At 42.8% G+C, this 20299-nt stretch overlaps 1 protein-coding gene across 1 annotated transcript; it reads right to left on the bottom strand.

Moving 5' to 3' along the window:
* Positions 1-972: 972 nt before the first annotated feature.
* Positions 973-5194, bottom strand: LOC127317821 (fatty-acid-binding protein 2). The gene is made up of 11 exons (XM_051348411.2): positions 4898-5194; positions 3495-4036; positions 3134-3344; positions 2784-2859; positions 2576-2678; positions 2058-2126; positions 1922-1958; positions 1764-1838; positions 1638-1689; positions 1495-1539; positions 973-1363 (listed from the first exon to the last, which is right to left on the bottom strand). The coding sequence occupies exons 2-11, from the start codon at positions 3965-3967 to the stop codon at positions 1263-1265; spliced, it is 1242 nt and encodes a 413-aa protein (XP_051204371.1). The 5' UTR covers positions 3968-4036; positions 4898-5194; the 3' UTR covers positions 973-1262.
* Positions 5195-20299: the final 15105 nt, after the last annotated feature.

Here is a 20299-nt window from a genome sequence, read left to right as displayed (position 1 = left end):
CAGCTTAGTCTTCCGTGTGCTAATAGAGGTAGGGTGTGTGTGTGGGTTCATAGGGGTGAATGTATCCGCGTGTATGTGAGCGTCTATGTTTGTGCTGTGTTTCTCAAAAAAAATTGCAATCTCATTTGTAAGTGTAAAAAATCACTTACAAGTGTAAAAAAAATCCAATTGCAATCTCGCCTGCAATCGTAAAAAATCTAGTCTCACTTGTACCAGAACATTATTTTCTTAGTTGCAAGTCCACTTGCAACTGGGCAACAAACCCACTGGTGACCACACTTACAATTGGAGCAAAATGGAAATTAGGGTTTAGCACGATTCCGAAGCATCCTCTCTCAGTTACAACTCTAGTTGCATTAGGCAACAAAGGTCAGTTGTGGTCCCACATGCAACTAGGACAATGAAGGTCAGTTGCGACCCTTTTGCAACTAGGACAAAGAGAAATTCAGAGTTAGCACAGCTCTCAGTTGCAACCCCACTTGCCACTAGGCAACAAAGGTCAGGTGCAGCCTTACTTGCAACTAGGATAAAGATAAATTCGAGGTTAGCATGAATCCCGTAGCATTTCCAAGATAAGTTGGAACCTAACTTGTAGCTAGGACAAGAAAAAAATTCAAGGTCAGCATGGATTCTCAAGCATTTCTCTACCAATTGCGACAAGTTGAGGTCCACGCCCCAAGCAGCGTGATCCACTTCGATAAGTTGAGGTTAAACCCACAGACAGCCCGATCATTACGCGTCGGGCAGCTGGGTGTGGCTGCACACCCATTTTTTAGACCACGCGGTCCCAGGTCCCAGGAAGACGTTTCGCGTCCGTTTGAGTCAAGCCGCTAGAGATCCCGTAACCTTTCAGGCCGCTAGAGATCCCGTAACCTTTCGCTCATCCCAGATGATCCGAGTTCATTTTGCAGTTCTGACTTACAAATGGAAGCTGGGTCCAGCACGAGAAAGAAAAGCACAGCAAAACGAGTCTGACCGAGAGATTTGCAGGGGTGTATATTTCCTTCATCATGGGAGAAGCATCCTCAACTCCTCATCTACAAAATGGCAAGATGCCCCATCCAATTGGGACGAGGCCCTTGCACAGCAGGCAGATGCTCATCTCCCATGTGCCATGTGCGTATACAACAATACAACATCGCCCTTTCCTCTTTACAGGTTACAGATCTCTCTCACCATATGTACATACAGCGGCCCTCGCCTAGTTTCCTATCCACATGCTGCAATAGAAGAATGAAATAATTTCTCCGATCGGCCCTCTCTCATAGACATCTACCCATGAGCCCAGCCACGTTCCGGGCAACTTCTTTTTTGGCCTCTAATGAGACAGGTGAATCGCCGATGTACATGTCAAAGAAAGCCCCTGCTCATCGAAAAAGACTAGGTTAAAAATCACAAACCTATGAAGTTAGATCTTGAGATGGAACTTGTGAATGTGTTGTGAGTACAATAATAGTAGCTTCATAAAGTACTGACTAGGAGACATATACTTACTGCAAAGGTCTTTGCTCTGAACAGCACTGATTTGCCTGCCATCAACTGCAAGGAAATGTTCTTGTCAAAATCCACCCAGTATTTACATCGAGAATGTCTCAATTTTTATTTATTTATTCTACTACAGCCTGAGGTATACTTACTCTCCGTTATTAGCTGGCCATCAGATGTTTGGCAGAAGTCAATCTTTGTGCCCTGCAATTACAAACATTTTAACCACTCAAGTCTGAAAATTGCAGACCATGAAATACTGTCTCGAAATAACTTACAGCAGGTATTGGAATATCTTCGGTGAAGTAAGAACCAAAGGTCTTCAAGCAACGATAATCAGTGTTAGGATTCATCTGTTGAACAAATAAAATGCAAAATCCCTGTGAGTTTATAGGAGTAGCAAAGGAAGTAAAGAAGCAGCTCAAGCAGCAAGTACCTTCTGCAAACGCAAGCCAAGTGACTTCTCAAATACGCTGCAAAGAATCAAAAGAATTCTATTTGAGCCTGGAGTAGATGACAGGTTATTTTTGAGAGAACACATGCGTTATGCACAATAAAATTATAATACTTACTCTCTTACTGCACCAATGCTAAGGCCATTGTAGTTAACTACCAACCTAACTCTGATATGAAGGTTTTCCCTGGTAAAAAGAACACGATGTTATTATCACCGAATTAAACAACAGGAATATATAATATACGAGAAGTAGTAGGTTTTATATCTTACCACAAAATATTCTAGTTAACTTTCAAAAAGACTAAATGTGTACTTCTTTAGACTTAGCGATCTATGGACATGTGTGTGGAACTTGCCCATCTATCTAATTATGCACAAACGTAATGAGCACATACAAGCAGAAATCCTGACACGACAACAGCTCATAGCAATATGCAGTACTGCCAGCTGCTGTAAACTGTCAGAAACCAACTGCTGCAATCATATTTATATATATAGCTCAAAGAGTCCATATAAACCCTAACCTTGACCGACAAGACAACTGAATTTTGTTATGACTCCTTAGTTCATGCTAAGCCTTTGCACTTCAGAAAATGTATGAATGCAAGAGTGAGATATCAACAGAGAGCATACCTCAGAAGATCATTATAGAAATCTGGATCATCCTTCAATTTGGTGGTTGGAACTGAAGCATACTTAGGACCCAGCTTCTCACAAATAGATTGTGGTTGCATATCTAAAATGACATGGCATCAGTAACAAATGGAGTAATGCTTGATAAACATTTCTTGTCTGGCAAATAGAAACAAGAAAAGATACATTTTTAGTAGTTTATACTCACATAAACCAAAAGCATACAGGTTCAAATTTTTGACTCTCATTATTTTCATGCCTTTGAAACCCACTCCAACAAGGACCTGCAAATTTAGTTAACAATGAACTGTCACATGGAAGTCATCAACCAAACAAGGCAGGAGGAAATGATATAGAAAATTGAGTAAGGCATTGGAAATCAATGAACTGTTACATCAACCGATCGGCAGAACAATGAGCATATCAATTGTCTTGGGTACATATCAACTCAATATAATAATATTTATTCTATACTTATGTCCACTCTTAACTCTGCATTGTTTGTTGACTAGTCTGTACTATGACATAAGAAGCTCCTAAGAAACAAGAGGGGTATACCGCTGTAGCTGGAGAGGCCTCATCTTCGAGAAATGCAGGGAACTTGATTCCAGTTTTTGGCTCAACTGCATCTTCTTGAAAGATCGTGCTTGGCACAGCAACAGCACAACAACTTAGGCGTTTCCCGTCCAAACAAGGCTGATCTGCCGGCCTGTTAAAATAACCATCAATATTTCCAAACGCCATGGACTCTGCAAGCATCTTTGGAGATCTGGTCCATTCATACAAACATACAATGTAAGAAAAGATCAATTGAGATGTAATTGTGAAAGAAAAAATAGCAAAATAATGAATGCAAGCTAAATTATAGAAGGGATATGAGAGCGCATGAATGGAAAATAGTACGTATACTGAGACTCACATATTTTCAAATGGCGGCACGATAGTAGCAAAACCAGCTATGGTAAGAAGATTGCTGGCATGCTTCTGCTCAATATCATTCCAGAGTCGTCCAAGTGTTGCCTGTGCAAGCCTAGCTAAGAACATTTGTACAGCATGTTCTTCTTTCAGAGAACCAAACTGCAATCTGACCAAATTGTGCATGTGGGAGGTCACTTGCTTTATATGCGAGAAACTCTTTGGACCATACGCTCTGGAAAACCAGAAGCAGAAAGCTCTGGCAACCTTCCTGAGGCAGATGAATGCTTCCTTAACCTTCACGTTTCCTGAAGAGCAGATCTGGCTGCGATGCTGCAAGGAACTCCCCAACAATCTTCCGAGATGCGTGACCATGGTCAACCCAAGGTCATGAGACATCGGAAACTCTGGCGGGAACTTGTGCATGCACACCCCACCGTGACCAAGATTGGCGAAGATTAACCGATCAGGCTTCATACTTAGATGAATGTATAGGAAATCTTTCTAGCGAGCTTGTGAATGTATGACGAGGATAATATGGGTGATCTGTCAGTAAGAGCAGAAGTAAATTGAGTTAGCTATGTAACACCAGCAGCCATTAAATTGAGTTCATGATTATGGGACCAACATTGCAGAACATGATAAAATCACACTCTGATATGTTACTATGGAATAACTATGACAGTATTACTGATACAATCAAACGGATGCACGTGCACATATTAGTTTGGACACAATTCGGAGTAGTCGCACAAACCCATACGTTAGAGCTACTCGTATTGCAACGTAAATTCGTGGTTTGGATACATTATATGTACTCGACATGAGCGATGGCATAAAACGTTAAGGGGTGATGGACAAGGCGAGCCTCGAAGATTGGAAAGGTCTCCTGGCACAAGGAGCTGCAGAATCGGACTGAGAACCCGTAAGGCACTGGCTTTTTTTTGATAGTACCGCCTAAATAAGAACAATATCAGCACAAATCGGCACAGGCTTGAGTTGCAACATTCAGTTTTGCTCACCCAAAATCATCACATCAACACAAAATGCCCGCGTGATAGCAAGCACATATACACATAAAGCTGATGAAGAGGACAGTGCCGATAGGATCGAATTCCCACCTGAAGCTGGGAACTAGTGCATGCAGCAAAGGCACAGATCAATGCCCCAAAGCCATTCCCCAAGCTAGCAATAATCAATCACCCCAGCCGTGTAAACGTCAGGAATGCTAAAGTTTACAGAGCGGCAATCTGGCCCTACAGGGATTCACCCATCCACCGTTTACCCCTCCGCGCAAATCAATAAAATAAAATTCCTCACTCCAACAACTCACATTCGCCAAAAAAAAAAAAAAAAAAAACTCCGCCACCAAACAAGGAAAGCTTTAGAAAAAAAAAATCACGGTACCTTTCCGAGAGATCAGAGAGAAGTCCGCGCCGGAGCACGTAAGGGACGATAAGAGCCGGCCTAGGACCAGAGCGCGCGCGCGTGATCCCTGCGGATTTGGGCGCCGGATTAGAGCCCCCGGACCCGGAAGTTGGAGGAGATGGTGGAGAGGCTAGCAAGCGACGCCGCCCCAAATCCGATCCCCCGCCTCGCCCGCCTCCCGCGAAGGTGAGAGAGGGAGAGAGAGAGGCGACGAACGCGTGCTCCGGTTCGGCGTCGTTTGCTCCTCCTCCTTCCTTCTCTCTCTCCTCCCCCTGACCGGAGCCGAAAAAGGGTTTCAATAACTTGGCTTCCCTCCTTTCCACCTTTACCGGACGGTCGCGCCAACATCCATATTCGCGTATCGGTCCTTATCACGCGACCAACCCAGCGTGCGAGCGACCTTGTTAGCGATACGCGGTAGTGCTGGGGTGTTTAGGGTAAAATAGTCCTACCTTTTCGGGGAAGGTGCTGGTCCTCGCACGAGGAACCCAGGGATATTCGGCAGGGCGATCGGACGGCCACGAGGAAGGGGTCGGCACGCGCTGGGCCGTCGATGTGACGCGACCGGGGGAGTTCGTCGCCGACGTCCACCGCGGACACGAACGCGGACGGTGGCTGGAATTGGAAAGCTCTGGAGCACGTTTTAAATGGATGGACTTTTTCTCCTTCCTCCTCCTCCTCCTCCTCCTCCTCCTCCTCCTCCTCCTCGTGGAAAGGTTGAATTTTCTAGGGTGACCATTGTTTAATTGCAACGCTGTTTCTTATTTGTAACGCTGGGCTCTAAAATTGCAAAACACTGAACCAGATGATCTCTTTCTTTCATTGTACCACCTCCGTTCGGGATTATAAGGTCGAGATGCGTAACAAGATCATCAATTTTATAATATAAAATTAATTGTACAAAACAAAAATTATACCATTAGAAAATAAAACATCTAAACTTTTTAATGATGTATATTTTAAAATATATGCATTGTATTGTGTTGGTTAAATTTCCAACCTAGAGATATACACCGGACTTATGGTCCCAAACGGAGGTAAACTTACGGTAATTGATACGTCCAATTTGCATCACTATTTTATATCATAATTTGCTGTTATTCATTGATATATTTCATATTTGGAGATGATACTCATGTTATTTCATCTATTTTGCATGATTCATGATTATTGGAGGATCGCGCACCGGAGTCAGGATTCTGCTGGAAAAAGCGCCGTCAGAATGCAATATTTCGGAAGATCAACAGTTGACGGAAATTATATGAAAAATCCTATTTTCCAGATGACGAAGGGAGCCAGAAGGGGGAGCCGAGGGGACCCGAGGTGGGCCCACCCCATAGGCCGACGTGGCCCAAGGCCTGGCCGCGCCGCCCTGTGAGGAGGGGGCCCACAGCCCCCTCTCGCCTCCTTTTCTTCGCGAACGTCTTCGCCCCGAAAACCTAAGCTCCAGGGGATAGGTCGCGAAGAGTCACAACGCCTCAAGGGGCGGAGAACAACAGAGAGAAAGAGCTCTCCGGGCAGCCGAGATCCGCCGGGGAAATTCCTCCTGAGGGGGAAATCGACGCCATCGTCACCGCCATCAAGTTGGACATCATCTCCATCACCATCATCATCATCTTCATCATCATCACCGCCGTCTCCACCGCTGCACATCGTCACCGCTGTAACAATTTGGGTTTGATCTTGATTGTTTGATAGGGAAAACTCTCCCGGTGTTGATTTCTACTTGTTATTGATGCTATTGAGTGAAACCGTTGAACCAAGGTTTATGTTCAGATTGTTATTCATCATCATATCACCTCTGATTATGTTCCATATGATGTCTCGTGAGTAGTTCGTTTAGTTCTTGAGGACATGGGTGAAGTCTAAATGTTAGTAGTGAAGTATGGTTGAGTAATATTCAATGTTATGATATTTAAGTTGTGGTGTTATTCTTCTAGTGGTGTCGTGTGAACGTCGACTACACGACACTTCACCTTTATGGGCCTAGGGGAATGCATCTTGTACTCGTTTGCCAATTGCGGGGTTGCCGGAGTGACAGAAACCTAAGCCCCCGTTGGTATATCGATGCAGGAGGGATAGCGTGATCTCGTAGTTTAAGGCTGTGGTTAGATTTATCTTAATTACTTTCTTGTAGTTGCAGATGCTTGCAAGGGGTATAATCACAAGTATGTATTAGTCCTAGGAAGGGCGGTACATTAGCACAGGTTCACCCACACAACACTTATCAAAACAATGAAGATTCATTAGCCGTATGTAGCGAAAGCACTAGACTAAAATCCCGTGTGTCCTCGAGAACGTTTGGTCATTATAAGTAAACAAACCGACTTGTCCTTTGTGCTAAAAAGGATAGGGCCACTCGCTGCAATTCTTACTCTCGCACTTTACTTACTCGTACTTTATTCATCTGTTACATCAAAACCCCCTGAATACTTGTCTGTGAGCTTTTACAGTGAATCCTTCATCGAAACTGCTTATCAACACCTTCTGCTCCTCGTTGGGATCGACATTCTTACTTATCGAAGATACTACGATACACCCCCTATACTTGTGGGTCATCAAGACTATTTTCTGGCGCCGTTGCCGGGGAGTGAAGCGCTATTGGTAAGTGGAATTGGTAAGGGAAATTTCTACTGTTTGTGCTGATTTTATTTCTGCCTGCTGCCATAATTCATTATGGAGAGATCTTCTCTTGAGTTTTTATTTGGAAAATCTACTACTACTGCAAAGGTAGTGGATGAGGCGCCAGGTGAGGAAGAAATACCATACAAAATACCTATGAAAATTATTGAACGTGTAGTGGATAACCGTTATACAGGGGATGGAACTGTCCACCCTGGAGATCATTTACTGTTCTTACATGAATTATGCGGTTTATTCAAGTGTGCAGGTATTGCTATGGATGAAGTGAGGAAGAAACTATTCTCTATATCGCTGTCTGGAAAAGCGGCGCATTGGTATAAATTACTGGATAATGGGGATTCTCTTGAATGGAATGATATTGTGCCCCGGTTTTATTCTAAGTTCTATCCTCCAAGTGAAATTCACAAGGATCAGAACTGCATATATAATTTTTGGCCTCATGATGGAGAGAGTATTGCCCAAGCGTGGGGGAGATTGAAGTCTTTAATGCTCAAATGCCCCATTCATGAGCTTTCTGGTAATGTTATTATTGATAATTTCTATGCAACACTTTCTTTTGAAGACAAGACCTTGCTGGATACTTCTTGTTCTGGATCATTTACGCGCAACAAAGAAGAGTTTAAAAGGGACCTTCTTAATCGGATCCAGGAAAATACTGAAGGATGGGAGAACGACAAAGGTAGAGAATCAGGTATAAATTATGATTACAAATGCATTGAAGCTTTTATAGATACTGATAAATTTCGTAATATGAGTGCTACTTATGGTCTTGATTCTCAAGTTGCTGCAAATCTTTATAAAGCTTTTGCCTCTCATTATGAATTGCCTAAGAAGAACTTTGATAAGTATCATGAACCGTATAAAGATAAAATTGATTCATCTATAAATAAATGTGTTGTAGTTGAAACTGTTGATCATGTTATTCCTGAAGCTTATATTGAAAAAACTCCTTTCCCTGCTAAAATGAAGGAGTACTCTGTTATAAATAGTGCGGTTCATAAAAGTGAAAAGAAACCTATAGAACCTGAAGAACAAATAAAAGTTGAACCTGCTGTTGCAATAGTTAAAGATCTTGTGACTGAAAATGTGGAGGATGGTCATATTATTTTCTGTGAAGATGCTTCTAATATTGTTTCACATCCTAATAAGTCTAAGCAAGCTAGTGTTCCTATGCTATCTGTTAGAATTGGTGATCATTGTTATTATGGTTTATGTGATATTGGTGCAAGTATTAGTGCTATTCCTTATGAGCTTTACACGGAGATTATGCACGAAATTGGTTCTTGTGAACTTGAAGATATTGACGTGGTTATTCGGCTGGCTAATAGAGAAACTATCTCTCCAATTGGTATTGTTCGAGATGTGGAAGTTCTATGCGGTAAGATTAAATATCCTGCTGACTTTTTGCTACTTGGTTCTGCTGCTAGTAAATATTCTCCTATCATTTTTGGTAGACCTTTTCTAAATACTTGTGGAGCTATTATAGATTGCAAGAAAGAGAAAATTTGACTAAATTTGCTGGTGAATCTTATGAGTTTAACTTCTCTAAATTTACCAAAACTCCTTATAAAGCTGATTTGCCTAATAATGATTTTAGAGTTGAACAGTGTGCATCTATTGCTCTTGCTCCTAATAATCCTTTGCAGCAACATTTGGAGAATAGTGAGAGTGAAGTTTTTAGGGAAGAAAGAGATGAGCTTGATGAAATTTTCCTTCGTCGACCTATTCTTAAGCATGATTTACCGGTAGAAGATCTGGGTACAACACCGCCACCAAAGGAAGATCCTGTCTTTGATTTAAAACCATTGCCTGATAATCTTAAATATGCTCATATTGATGATAAGAAAATATATCCTGTTATTATTAGTTCTAAGCTTACAGAGTTTGAAGAAGAAATGTTATTGGAAATATTGAAGAAACACCGAGGTGCTATTGGCTACACTCTTGATGACTTGAAGGGGATTTCTCCCTCTATTTGCCAACACGCCATTAATATGGAAGATGATGCGAAGCCTGTTGTTGAACCTCAGCGTCGTCTAATTCCTAAGATGAAGGATGTGGTAAGAAATGAGGTATTAAGACTTCTTGAAGCTGGTATTATATATCCTATTGCTGATAGTAGATGGGTTAGTCTTGTGCATTGTGTTCCTAAGAAAGGAGGAATGACTGTTGTGCCTAATAATAATGATGAGCTCATACCTCAAAGAGTAGTTGTAGGGTATAGAATGTGCATTGATTATCGGAAAGTTAATAAGGTAACTAAAAAAGATCATTACCCTTTGCATCGTTACTATTCATACTGATCATGCTGCATCGGATACCTTATGCAAAAGAAAGATGCTAAGCCAAGGCTTATTAGATGGGTGCTTCTGTTGCAAGAATTTGATTTACATATTGTAGATAGGAAAGGTGCTGATATCCTGTTGCTGATAATTTGTCTAGATTGGAAAATATTGCTTATGATCCTGTTCATGTTAATGATAGTTTTCCAAATGAACAATTGGCTGTAATAAAGGTAAGCTCGCGAGACAGTCCTTGGTATGCTGATTATGCTAACTTTATTGTTTCCAAGTACTTGCCTCCAACCTTTTCAGCTCAGCAAAGGAGGAAATTCTTGTATGACTTGAGGCATTATTTCTGGGATGACCCACACTTATATAAAGAAGGAGTGGATGGTATTCTGCGAAGATGTGTTCCTGAATATGAACAGCAAGAGATATTAAGTAAATGCCATGGTAGTGCTTATGGAGGACATCACGTCGGAGATAGAACCGCGCAAAAGGTTCTACAATCAGGTTTTTATTGGCCAACTCTCTTCAAGGATGCAAGGAAGTTTATTTTATCTTGTGATGAATGTCAAAGGGTTGGTAATATCTCCAGACGCAATGAAATGCCTATGAATTATACTCTTGTTATTGAACCATTTGATTGTTGGGGATTTGACTTCATGGGACCTTTTCCCTCTTCAGAAGGTAACACTCATATACTTGTTGCTGTTGATTATGTCACTAAATGGGTGGAAGCCATACCTACAAAAAGTGCTGATGGTGAGACTTCTTTAAAGATGCTTTTAGATATTATTTTTCCTAGATTTGGAGTTCCTAGATATATTATGACTGATGGAGGTTCTCATTTTATTCATGGTGGTTTTAGAAAAACTCTTGCTAAATATGGTATCAATCATAGAATTGCTTCCGCTTATCATCCTCAAACTAGTGGGCAAGTAGAACTATCAAATAGAGAAATTAAATCTATCTTGCAAAAGACTGTTAATAAAACTAGAAAGAATTGGGCTAGTAAATTGAAGGAAGCACTATGGGCTTATAGAACTGCTTATAAAAATCCCATGGGAATGTCACCTTATAAAATGGTTTATGGAAAAGCTTGTCATTTACCTTTAGAACTAGAGCACAAAGCTTATTGGGTTGTTAGAGAATTAAATAAAGATCCTAAACTAGCTGGTAATAAGAGGTTGCTGCAATTGAGTTCTCTAGATGAATGGAGAAGTGAAGCTTATGAAAATGCTAAACTCTTTAAAGAGAAAGTTAAACAATGGCATGATAGAAGGATTATCAAAAGAGAATTTAATATTGGGGATAAAGTTCTATTGTATCGGTCTCGTCTCAGATTCTTTGCAGGGAAATTACTCTCGAAATGGGAAGGACCATATGTTGTTGAGGAGGTGTATCGTTCAGGAGCAATTAAAATTAGCTCTCTCCAAGGCAATGCTACGCAAGTGGTGAATGGACAAAGACTCAAGCATTATATCTCAGGTGATTCTTACAATGTAGATGTTGATGTTATTCGAGTGGAAACACCAGAGGCCTTCATCAAAGGTCAAATTGACAATCCGCCAGAACTCGACTTTGAATAGGTAACAGTACTGGTAATAAAAAGTTCGCAATTTACTTTCCGAACAATGTTTTTGCTGTTTTTGGAAAATATGAAAAATTACGAGATCGAAACGGAGTGGAGGAGACGCACGAGGGCGTGCCCTCATAGGCCGGCGCGGGCCCCAGCCAGGCCGCGCCGCCCTATGAGCTGGCTGCCTCGTCGCCTCTTTCCGACTCTGGTTCGACCTGGTACTTTCCTTATGACATACAAATTCCTGTTATATAATCCCCCGGACCCCTGGAGGTCCGTATATCGTTTTCTCGACGTGTTTTGTTTCGAGCTGTTTCTGCCAGGATTTGTTTTCAATCTAGGAGCACCATGGCCTCCAACAACAAGGGCAAGGGGCTTTCGGAGGAAGAAGTGAAAAGGGTGTCATCAAAACAAGAGCAACAAGCCATTGGGAGTAAGCAAATCTTGGTGGGATCTGTTGACACTCGACGTTCTTTTTCTCATAACTTGCAGGGACCCTTACCACCTGCTCTTAGCCTCGACTCTTTCCCCATGTTGGAAGAAGCTCTACGGACTACCGATGAGTTTTGTGATCAATACCGGGCTCTAAGAAGAGAAGTGGAGATACTCCAGGAGGAGAATTACCGTCTCCGTAGAATGCTGGAATATTACTCGATTCCCATCACAAGGTCGCCACCGCCAACTTCAGATAACAAAGAATCTCTTCGAGTCTTAGTCTGCACTGCCAAACCGAGAAACTGTTCAAGGAGATCTGTAAGAAGCGCGGGAGGAATTCATCACCACCATCGCCGAAGGAGTAATTCATCATCGGAATTGGCATCCCCTTGGTTTGTTCCAAGCTTGGGGGAGTGCCGCGGTATCACATCATCACTACCTTTTACTTTTTACTGTCAGGTAGTGTCATATCATGAGTAGGGAAGTTATTATATAAGATGGGTTGCAGTGTGGAAGTATCTCTCCTTTAGTTGGTTGTCTATGTATCCCTTGGTGTGAGTTATCGTTATGGAATATTAATGAGAAGTCCTATCATTTACATGTTGCACATCTTATTTTAGTTTGCAATCCTTATTATATGATTGATCTTGCTATTAGTATTGGTATCACTTTGGGAGCATTGAATAAATCTATTTGGTTTTGGCAAACTTAGCATTGGTCAATAGCAACAACACTTTGAGGTTTAAGTAGAAAAGAGAAATACATGTAGTTGTTTCATTATCTTTCTTTCTTGTTAGCTCATAGCTTATTATTCTGAAGTTAAAATTGTTTGTGCTTACAAGGAAGCTGCATGATTGTTTCTATCACATGTATATTTGTTTGCTTCCCTCGACTCTTATGCTTGCTAATTAACCTTGCTAGCCAAAGACCTGTACTGAGAGGGAATACTTCTCATGCATCCAAACCTTAACCCAAAACCTATGTCATTTGTGTCCACCATAACTACCTACTACATGGTATTTCCGGCCATTCCAAGTAAATACTTCGTGTGCTACCTTTAAATAATTCAAAATTTACTATCTCTTATTTGTGTCAATGTTTTATAGCTCATGAGGAAGTATGTGGTGTTTTATCTTTCAATCTTGTTGGGCAACTTTCACCAGTGGACTAGTGGCTTCATCCACTTATCCAATAACTTTGCAAAAAGAGCTGGCAATGGGATTCCCAGTCCCAAATTAATTAACCTAAATAGACACTCCTCCATGGTATGTGATTGATGGATGGCACCCGAAGGATTCGGTTAGCCATGGCTTGTGTAATTAAAGGTTGGGGGGAGTGTCATCATAATAGAACTAAAATAAAAAGGCACTCCTTCATGGTATGAGATTGTTGGCAGGCACCCGAGGATTCGGTTAGCCATGGTTTGTGAAAGAAAGGTTGGAAGGAGTGCCACACAAAAATAAAAATAAAATGGGAGCCGCTCTTTGAAGGTTTGTCTGGCAAGGGGGTTAGAGTACCCGCTACCAGTCGTTGACAACAACAAACACCTCTCAAAATGTTACTTTCATTCTCCTTATATGATTTCAAAACTGAAAAAGCTCTAGCACATGATTTAATCCCTGCTTCCCTCTGCGAAGGGCCTGTCTTTTACTTTATGTTGAGTCAGTAAACCTCTTTCCCTCCATCTTAAGCAAGCATTTGAGTTGTTGTGATCAAACTACTATATTGTGATTTACCTCATCATGTCTTTTACTTTTCCTTGTTTAGTACAAGTTTTATCTGCATGAATATAGCTTTGAAAGTTATCAATGATCATGAGGAGATTATTATGATTAAGTATGCAAGCCGTGCCATATAAACTTTAACATGAGAGCGCTGCTCAATAAGATAAGTATAACCTGTTAATTGTTCTCTGACCAAGAACGAAGTTTGCCATCACCAACTATGATTTCTTATGCACCTTTATTTGTGATTACCTTATACTTGTTTCAAGTTGAATTATATCAGGAAGTTGTTTACTAGAATGTCTTGTGTGAATGAATATGATGCTTCTTGTCCGTATTTTATTTATCGACTCTTCACTCCATAAACATGTGGTCCTGTTTACCGAGTTCGCCGCTTGGGGACAAGCGAAGTCTAAGCTTGGGGGGAGTTGATACGTCCAATTTGCATCACTATTTTATATAATAATTTGCTGTTATTCATTGATATATTTCATATTTGGAGATGATACTTATGTTATTTCATCTATTTTGCATGATTCATGATTATTGGAGGATCGCGCACCGGAGTCAGGATTCTGCTGGAAAAAGTGCCGTCAGAATGCAATATTTCGGAAGATCAACAGTTGACGGAAATTATATGAAAAATCCTATTTTTCCAGATGACGAAGGGAGCCAGAAGGGGGAGCCGACGGGACCCGAGGTGGGCCCACCCCATAGGCCGGCACGGCCCAAGGCCTTGCCGCGCCGCCCTGTGAGGAGGGGGCCCACAGCCCCCTCTCGCCTCCTTTTCTTCGCGAACGTCTTCGCCCCGAAAACCTAAGCTCCAGGGGATAGGTCGCGAAGAGTCACAGCCGCCTCTGCGGGGCGGAGAACACCAGAGAGAAAAGAGCTCTCCGGCAGGCTGAGATCCGCCGGGGAAATTCCCTCCCGGAGGGGGAAATCGACGCCATCGTCACCGCCATCAAGTTGGACATCATCTCCATCACCATCATCATCATCTTCATCATCATCACCGCCGTCTCCACCGCTGCACATCGTCACCGCTGTAACAATTTGGGTTTGATCTTAATTGTTTGATAGGGGAAACTCTCCCGGTGTTGATTTCTACTTGTTATTGATGCTATTGAGTGAAACCGTTGAACCAAGGTTTATGTTCAGATTGTTATTCATCATCATATCACCTCTGATCATGTTCCATATGATGTCTCGTGAGTAGTTCGTTTAGTTCTTGAGGACATGGGTGAAGTCTAAATGTTAGTAGTGAAGTATGGTTGAGTAATATTCAATGTTATGATATTTAAGTTGTGGTGTTATTCTTCTAGTGGTGTCGTGTGAACGTCGACTACACGACACTTCACCTTTATGGGCCTAGGGGAATGCATCTTGTACTCGTTTGCCAATTGCGGGGTTGCCGGAGTGACAGAAACCTAAGCCCCCGTTGGTATATCGATGCAGGAGGGATAGCAGGATCTCAGAGTTTAAGGCTGTGGTTAGATTTATCTTAATTACTTTCTTGTAGTTGCGGATGCTTGCAAGGGGTATAATCACAAGTATGTATTAGTCCTAGGAAGGGCGGTACATTAGCACAGGTTCACCCACACAACACTTATCAAAACAATGAAGATTAATTAGCCGTATGTAGCGAAAGCACTAGACTAAAATCCCGTGTGTCCTCGAGAACGTTTGGTCATTATAAGTAAACAAACCGGCTTGTCCTTTGTGCTAAAAAGGATTGGGCCACTCGCTGCAATTGTTACTCTCGCACTTTACTTACTCGTACTTTATTCATCTGTTACATCAAAACCCCCTGAATACTTGTCTGCGAGCTTTTACAGTGAATCCTTCATCGAAACTGCTTGTCAACACCTTCTGCTCCTCGTTGGGATCGACATTCTTACTTATCGAAGATACTACGATACACCCCCTATACTTGTGGGTCATCAGTAATCATATCTTGTGCTGCTGTCATATCTTGTCAAATTTTATAGGAGAGACATATTGTACAAGTAGGAGTAATAGTCACTTATCAACCCACTCCTCTCCTCTCCTCTAGCGACCCACAGTGGCGGCCAGACCGCGCCATCCATTGGCTACGCTTCAGCCCCCCTTCTCCTTTCCTATCATGCATCGTTGTTAGCATGCAGCGTCGGTGGCGATGAACCCCCAGGACTTCCCCTAACGGTGTTGGACGGCGCGGTGGGCCGACTAGTTAGGAGGTGCGCCTTGGCGGCGGCGGTGCTCCTGTTGGCGGCTGGGTGGTGACGTGTGCGAGATCCATCGGTTGATGGTGATGGTGGTAGGGCAGAGCTGGCTGGTGCCCTATGGGCCCAATCTGGGTTAGTGTGGGCCGAGCTCGGCCTCGTGGCCTCCAGATGGACTGTTGAGCGGTTCGTGACAAGGTTGGAGACGATGACGACGTGCCTACAACAGCATGTCGGCGGGAGCTTCATGGTCCTTTCGAGTCCAGCCGAGCCTATATGGTGCATGTTTGGAGGGTAGTGGCAGCGGTCCACGTGTAGCTCCGTGGCGGTAGGGACTTTATGCGACCTTTCGGGGCCCAGCCTGGCTTGTCCTTGCTGCATCGTCCGTTTGACACCCGCCAATGGCGGTGGAGGACGGCCTCTAGGTGGCTCTGATGTGGCCACCTTCCTGCTCCAATGGCTAGGCGTGCTCTTGTCGTTGTGTCCGGTTGGCTACATCTATGCCGGTGGAGGTTCACTACTAGGAAATACCTTTTCTGTGGCGCACCTTTTTCGACTTCTGTGGCGCATATGCCTTGCGCCACAGTTGTCACGCGTCAGATATTTGAATTATGTGGCGCATATCTACATGCGCCACAGAAATTTCAAAACTTCTGTGGCGCGCCAGGTAAGCATGCGCCACAGAAATCTTATGTGGCGCACCAATAGTGGTGTGGTGCGCCACATAATTTTTTTTTGATTTATAAAAATGGCGGCCAGATCTAGATCTAGATCCGGGGCCGCCGAAATTTCACCAGTTTTTTTTATTTCCCGGAGGTCGCCGGAAGTCGCTGAAGGTGGGTGGGGTGGGTGGGTGGAGGAGGTGGAAGCCGGCCAGAGGAGGTGGTAGTGGTAGACGAGGAGGTGGTGGTGGTGGTGGAGGAGGAGGAGGAGGTGGTGGTGGTGGAGGAGGTGGTGGTCCCGGAGGAGGAGGGGGTGGTGGTGGTGGGTGGGTGGAGGAGGAGGTGGTGGTGGGTGGGTGGAGGAGGAGGAGGTGGTGGTGGTTGATGTCTACGGGAGCTTCTATTCTTGTAGACAGTGTTGGGCCTCCAAGAGCAGAGGTTTGTAGAACAGCAGCAAGTTTCCCTTAAGTGGATCACCCAAGGTTTATCGATCTCAGGGAGGAAGAGGTCAAAGATATCCCTCTCATGCAACCCTGCAACCACAAAGCAAGAAGTCTCTTGTGTCCCCAACACACCTAATAGGTGCACTAGTTCGGCGAAGAGATAGTGAAATACAAGTGGTATGAATATATATGAGCAGTAGTAACGGTGCCAGAAAAGTGCTTGCTGGCGTGTGGTTGATGGTGGTAATATTGCGGACAGTAGAGATGCAGTAAAACAGTAAACAAGCAGCGATAGCAGTATTTAGGAACAAGGCCTAGGGATCATACTTTCACTAGTGGACACTCTCAACATTGATCACATAGCAGAATAAATAAATAGATGCTAGACTCTACACCCTCTTGTTGGATGATGAACACCACTAACTGTGTAGGATTACACGAACCCTCAATGCCGGAGTTAACAAGCTCCACAATATTCGATGTTCATATTTAAATAACCTTAGAGTGCATGACAGATCAACATAACCAAACCAAGTACTAACATAGCATGCACACTGTCACCTTCACGCTACGAAAGGAGGCATAGATCACATCAATACCATCATAGCAATAGTTAACTTCATAATCTACAAGAGATCACAATCATAGCCTACGCCAAGTACTACACGATGCACACACTGTCACCATTACACCGTGCAGGAGGAATAAACTACTTTAATAACATCACTAGAGTAGCACATAGATGAATTGTGATACAAAACACATTGTAATCATAAAGGGATATAAATAAGCACTTCACTATGCTCTTCATAACAGTGAATAAGTATTCTGTGAAATATAGCCTAAGAGACCCACACGGTGCACACACTGTCACCTTTACACACGTGGGACAAGGAGTCTCCGGAGATCACATAAGTAAAATCCACTTGACTAGCATAATGACATCTAGATTACAAGCATCATCATATGAATCTCAATCATGTAAGGCAGCTCATGAGATTATTGTATTGAAGTACATAGGAGAGAGATGAACCACATAGCTACCGGTACAGCCCCGAGCCTCGATGGAGAACTACTCCCTCCTCATGGGAGACAGCAGCGTTGATGAAGATGGCGGTGGTGTCGATGGAGAAGCCTTCCGGGGGCACTTCCCCGTCCCGGCGGCGTGCCGGAAAAGAGACTCCTGTCCCCCAGATCTTGGCTTCGCGATGGCGGCGGCTCTGGAAGGTTTCTCGTACCGTGGCTTTTTCGTCTCGAGGTTTTAGGTCGAGGGGGCTTAAATAGGCGAAGAGGCGGCATCGGAGGGTCAACGAGGCGACGTCACCACAGGGGGGCGCGGGCCACCCCTGGGCCGCGCCGGCCTATCTCCTGGGGGGCCTGTGTCCCCTCTCTGGCGGCTCTCGGGTGTTCTGGATGCTTCCGGGGATTCTAAGATGCTGGGCGTTGATTTCGTCCGATTTCGAGAATATTTCCTTACTAGGATTTCTGAAACCAAAAACAGCAGAAAACAGCAACTGGCCCTTCGGCATCTCGTCAATAGGTTAGTTCCGGAAAACGCATAAATATGACATAAAGTATGCATAAAACATGTAGATATCATCAATAATGTGGCATGGAACATAAGAAATTATCGATACGTCGGAGACGTATCAGCATCCCCAAGCTTAGTTTCTGCTCGTCCCGAGCAGGTAAACGATAACAAAGATAATTTCTGGAGTGACATGCCATCATAACCTTGATCATACTATTGTAAGCATATGCAATGAATGCAGCGATCAAGACAATGTAAATGACATGAGTAAACAAATGAATCATATAGCAAAGACTTTTCATGAATAGTACTTCAAGACAAGCATCAATAAGTCTTGCATAAGAGTTAACTCATAAAGCAATAAATTCATAGTAGAGGCATTGAAGCAACATAAGGGAAGATTAAGTTTCAGCGGTTGCTTTCAACTTATAACATGTATATCTCATGGATAGTTGTCAATGCAAAGTAATATAACAAGTGCAATATGCAAGTATGTAGGAATCAATGCACAGTTGACACAAGTGTTTGCTTCTTGAGGTGGAGAGAAATGGGTAAACTGACTCAACATAAAAGTAAAAGAATGGCCCTTCGCAGAGGGAAGCATCGATTGCTATATTTGTGCTAGAGCTTTGGTTTTGAAAACATAGAGAGCATAAAAGTAAAATTTTGAGAGGTGTTTGTTGTTGTCAACGAATGGTAGTGGGCACTCTAACCCCCTTGCTAGACAAACCTTCAAAGAGCGGCTCCCATTTTATTTTATTTTTGTGTGGCACTCCTTCCAACCTTTACTTTCACAAACCATGGCTAACCGAATCCTCGGGTGCCTGCCAACAATCTCATACCATGAAGGAGTGCCTTTTTATTTTAGTTTTATTATGATGACACTCCTCCCCACCTTTGCTTTCTCAAGCCATGGCTAACCGAATCCTTCGGGTGCCGTCCAACAATCACATACCATGGAGGAGTGTCTATTTTTGTTAATTAATTTGGGACTGGGAATCCCATTGCCAGCTCTTTTTGCAAAATTATTGGATAAGCGGGTGAAGCCACTAGTCCATTGGTGAAAGTTGCCCAACAAGATTGAAAGATAAACACCACATACTTCCTCATGAGCTATAAAACATTGACACAAATCAGAGGTGATAAATTTTGAATTGTTTAAAGGTAGCACTCAAGCAATTTACTTTGGAATGGCGGAGAAATACCATGTAGTAGGTAGGTATGGTGGACACAAATGGCATAGTGGTTGGCTCAAGGATTTTGGATGCATGAGAAGTATTCCCTCTCGATACAAGGTTTAGGCTAGCAAGGTTTATTTGAAACAAACACAAGGATGAACCGGTGCAGCAAAACTCACATAAAAGACATATTGTAAACATTATAAGACTCTACACCGTCTTCCTTGTTGTTCAAACTCAATACTAGAAATTATCTAGACCTTAGAGAGACCAAATATGCAAACCAAATTTTAGCATGCTCTATGTATTTCTTCATTAATAGGTGCAAAGTATATGATGTAAGAGCTTAAACATGAGCACAACAATTGCCAAGTATCACATTATCCAAGACATTACAGAAAATTACTACATGTATCATTTTCCAATTCCAACCATATAACAATTTAACGAAGAAGATATTTCGCCATGAATATTATGAGTAAAGCCTAAGGACATACTTGTCCATATGCAACAGCGGAGCGTGTCTCTCTCCCACACAATGAATGCTAGGATCCATTTTATTCAAACAAAACAAAAACTAAAACAAACCGACGCTCCAAGCAAAGTGCATAAGATGTGACAGAATAAAAATATAGTTTCAGGGGAGGAACCTGATAATGTTGTCGATGAAGAAGGGGATGCCTTGGGCATCCCCAAGCTT

This window comes from Lolium perenne, chromosome 7 (assembly GCF_019359855.2).
Source record: "Lolium perenne isolate Kyuss_39 chromosome 7, Kyuss_2.0, whole genome shotgun sequence".
Taxonomy (NCBI): Eukaryota; Viridiplantae; Streptophyta; class Magnoliopsida; order Poales; family Poaceae; genus Lolium; species Lolium perenne.
Note: the sequence above shows the minus strand (reverse complement) of the source record. Positions and strands in the feature narration are given on the sequence as shown.

Bases quoted from the DNA above. Each gene is read 5' to 3' on its own strand.
- LOC127317821 (XM_051348411.2), bottom strand. From the start codon at position 3,967: ATGAAGCCTGATCGGTTAATCTTCGCCAATCTTGGTCACGGTGGGGTG. The intron at 2,127-2,575 runs GTATGCTCTCTG...TCTTTTTACCAG, and splicing joins TTCTATAATGATCTTCTGAG to GGAAAACCTTCATATCAGAG. The intron at 1,959-2,057 runs GTAAGTATTATA...GATTCTTTGCAG, and splicing joins AGCATTGGTGCAGTAAGAGA to CGTATTTGAGAAGTCACTTG.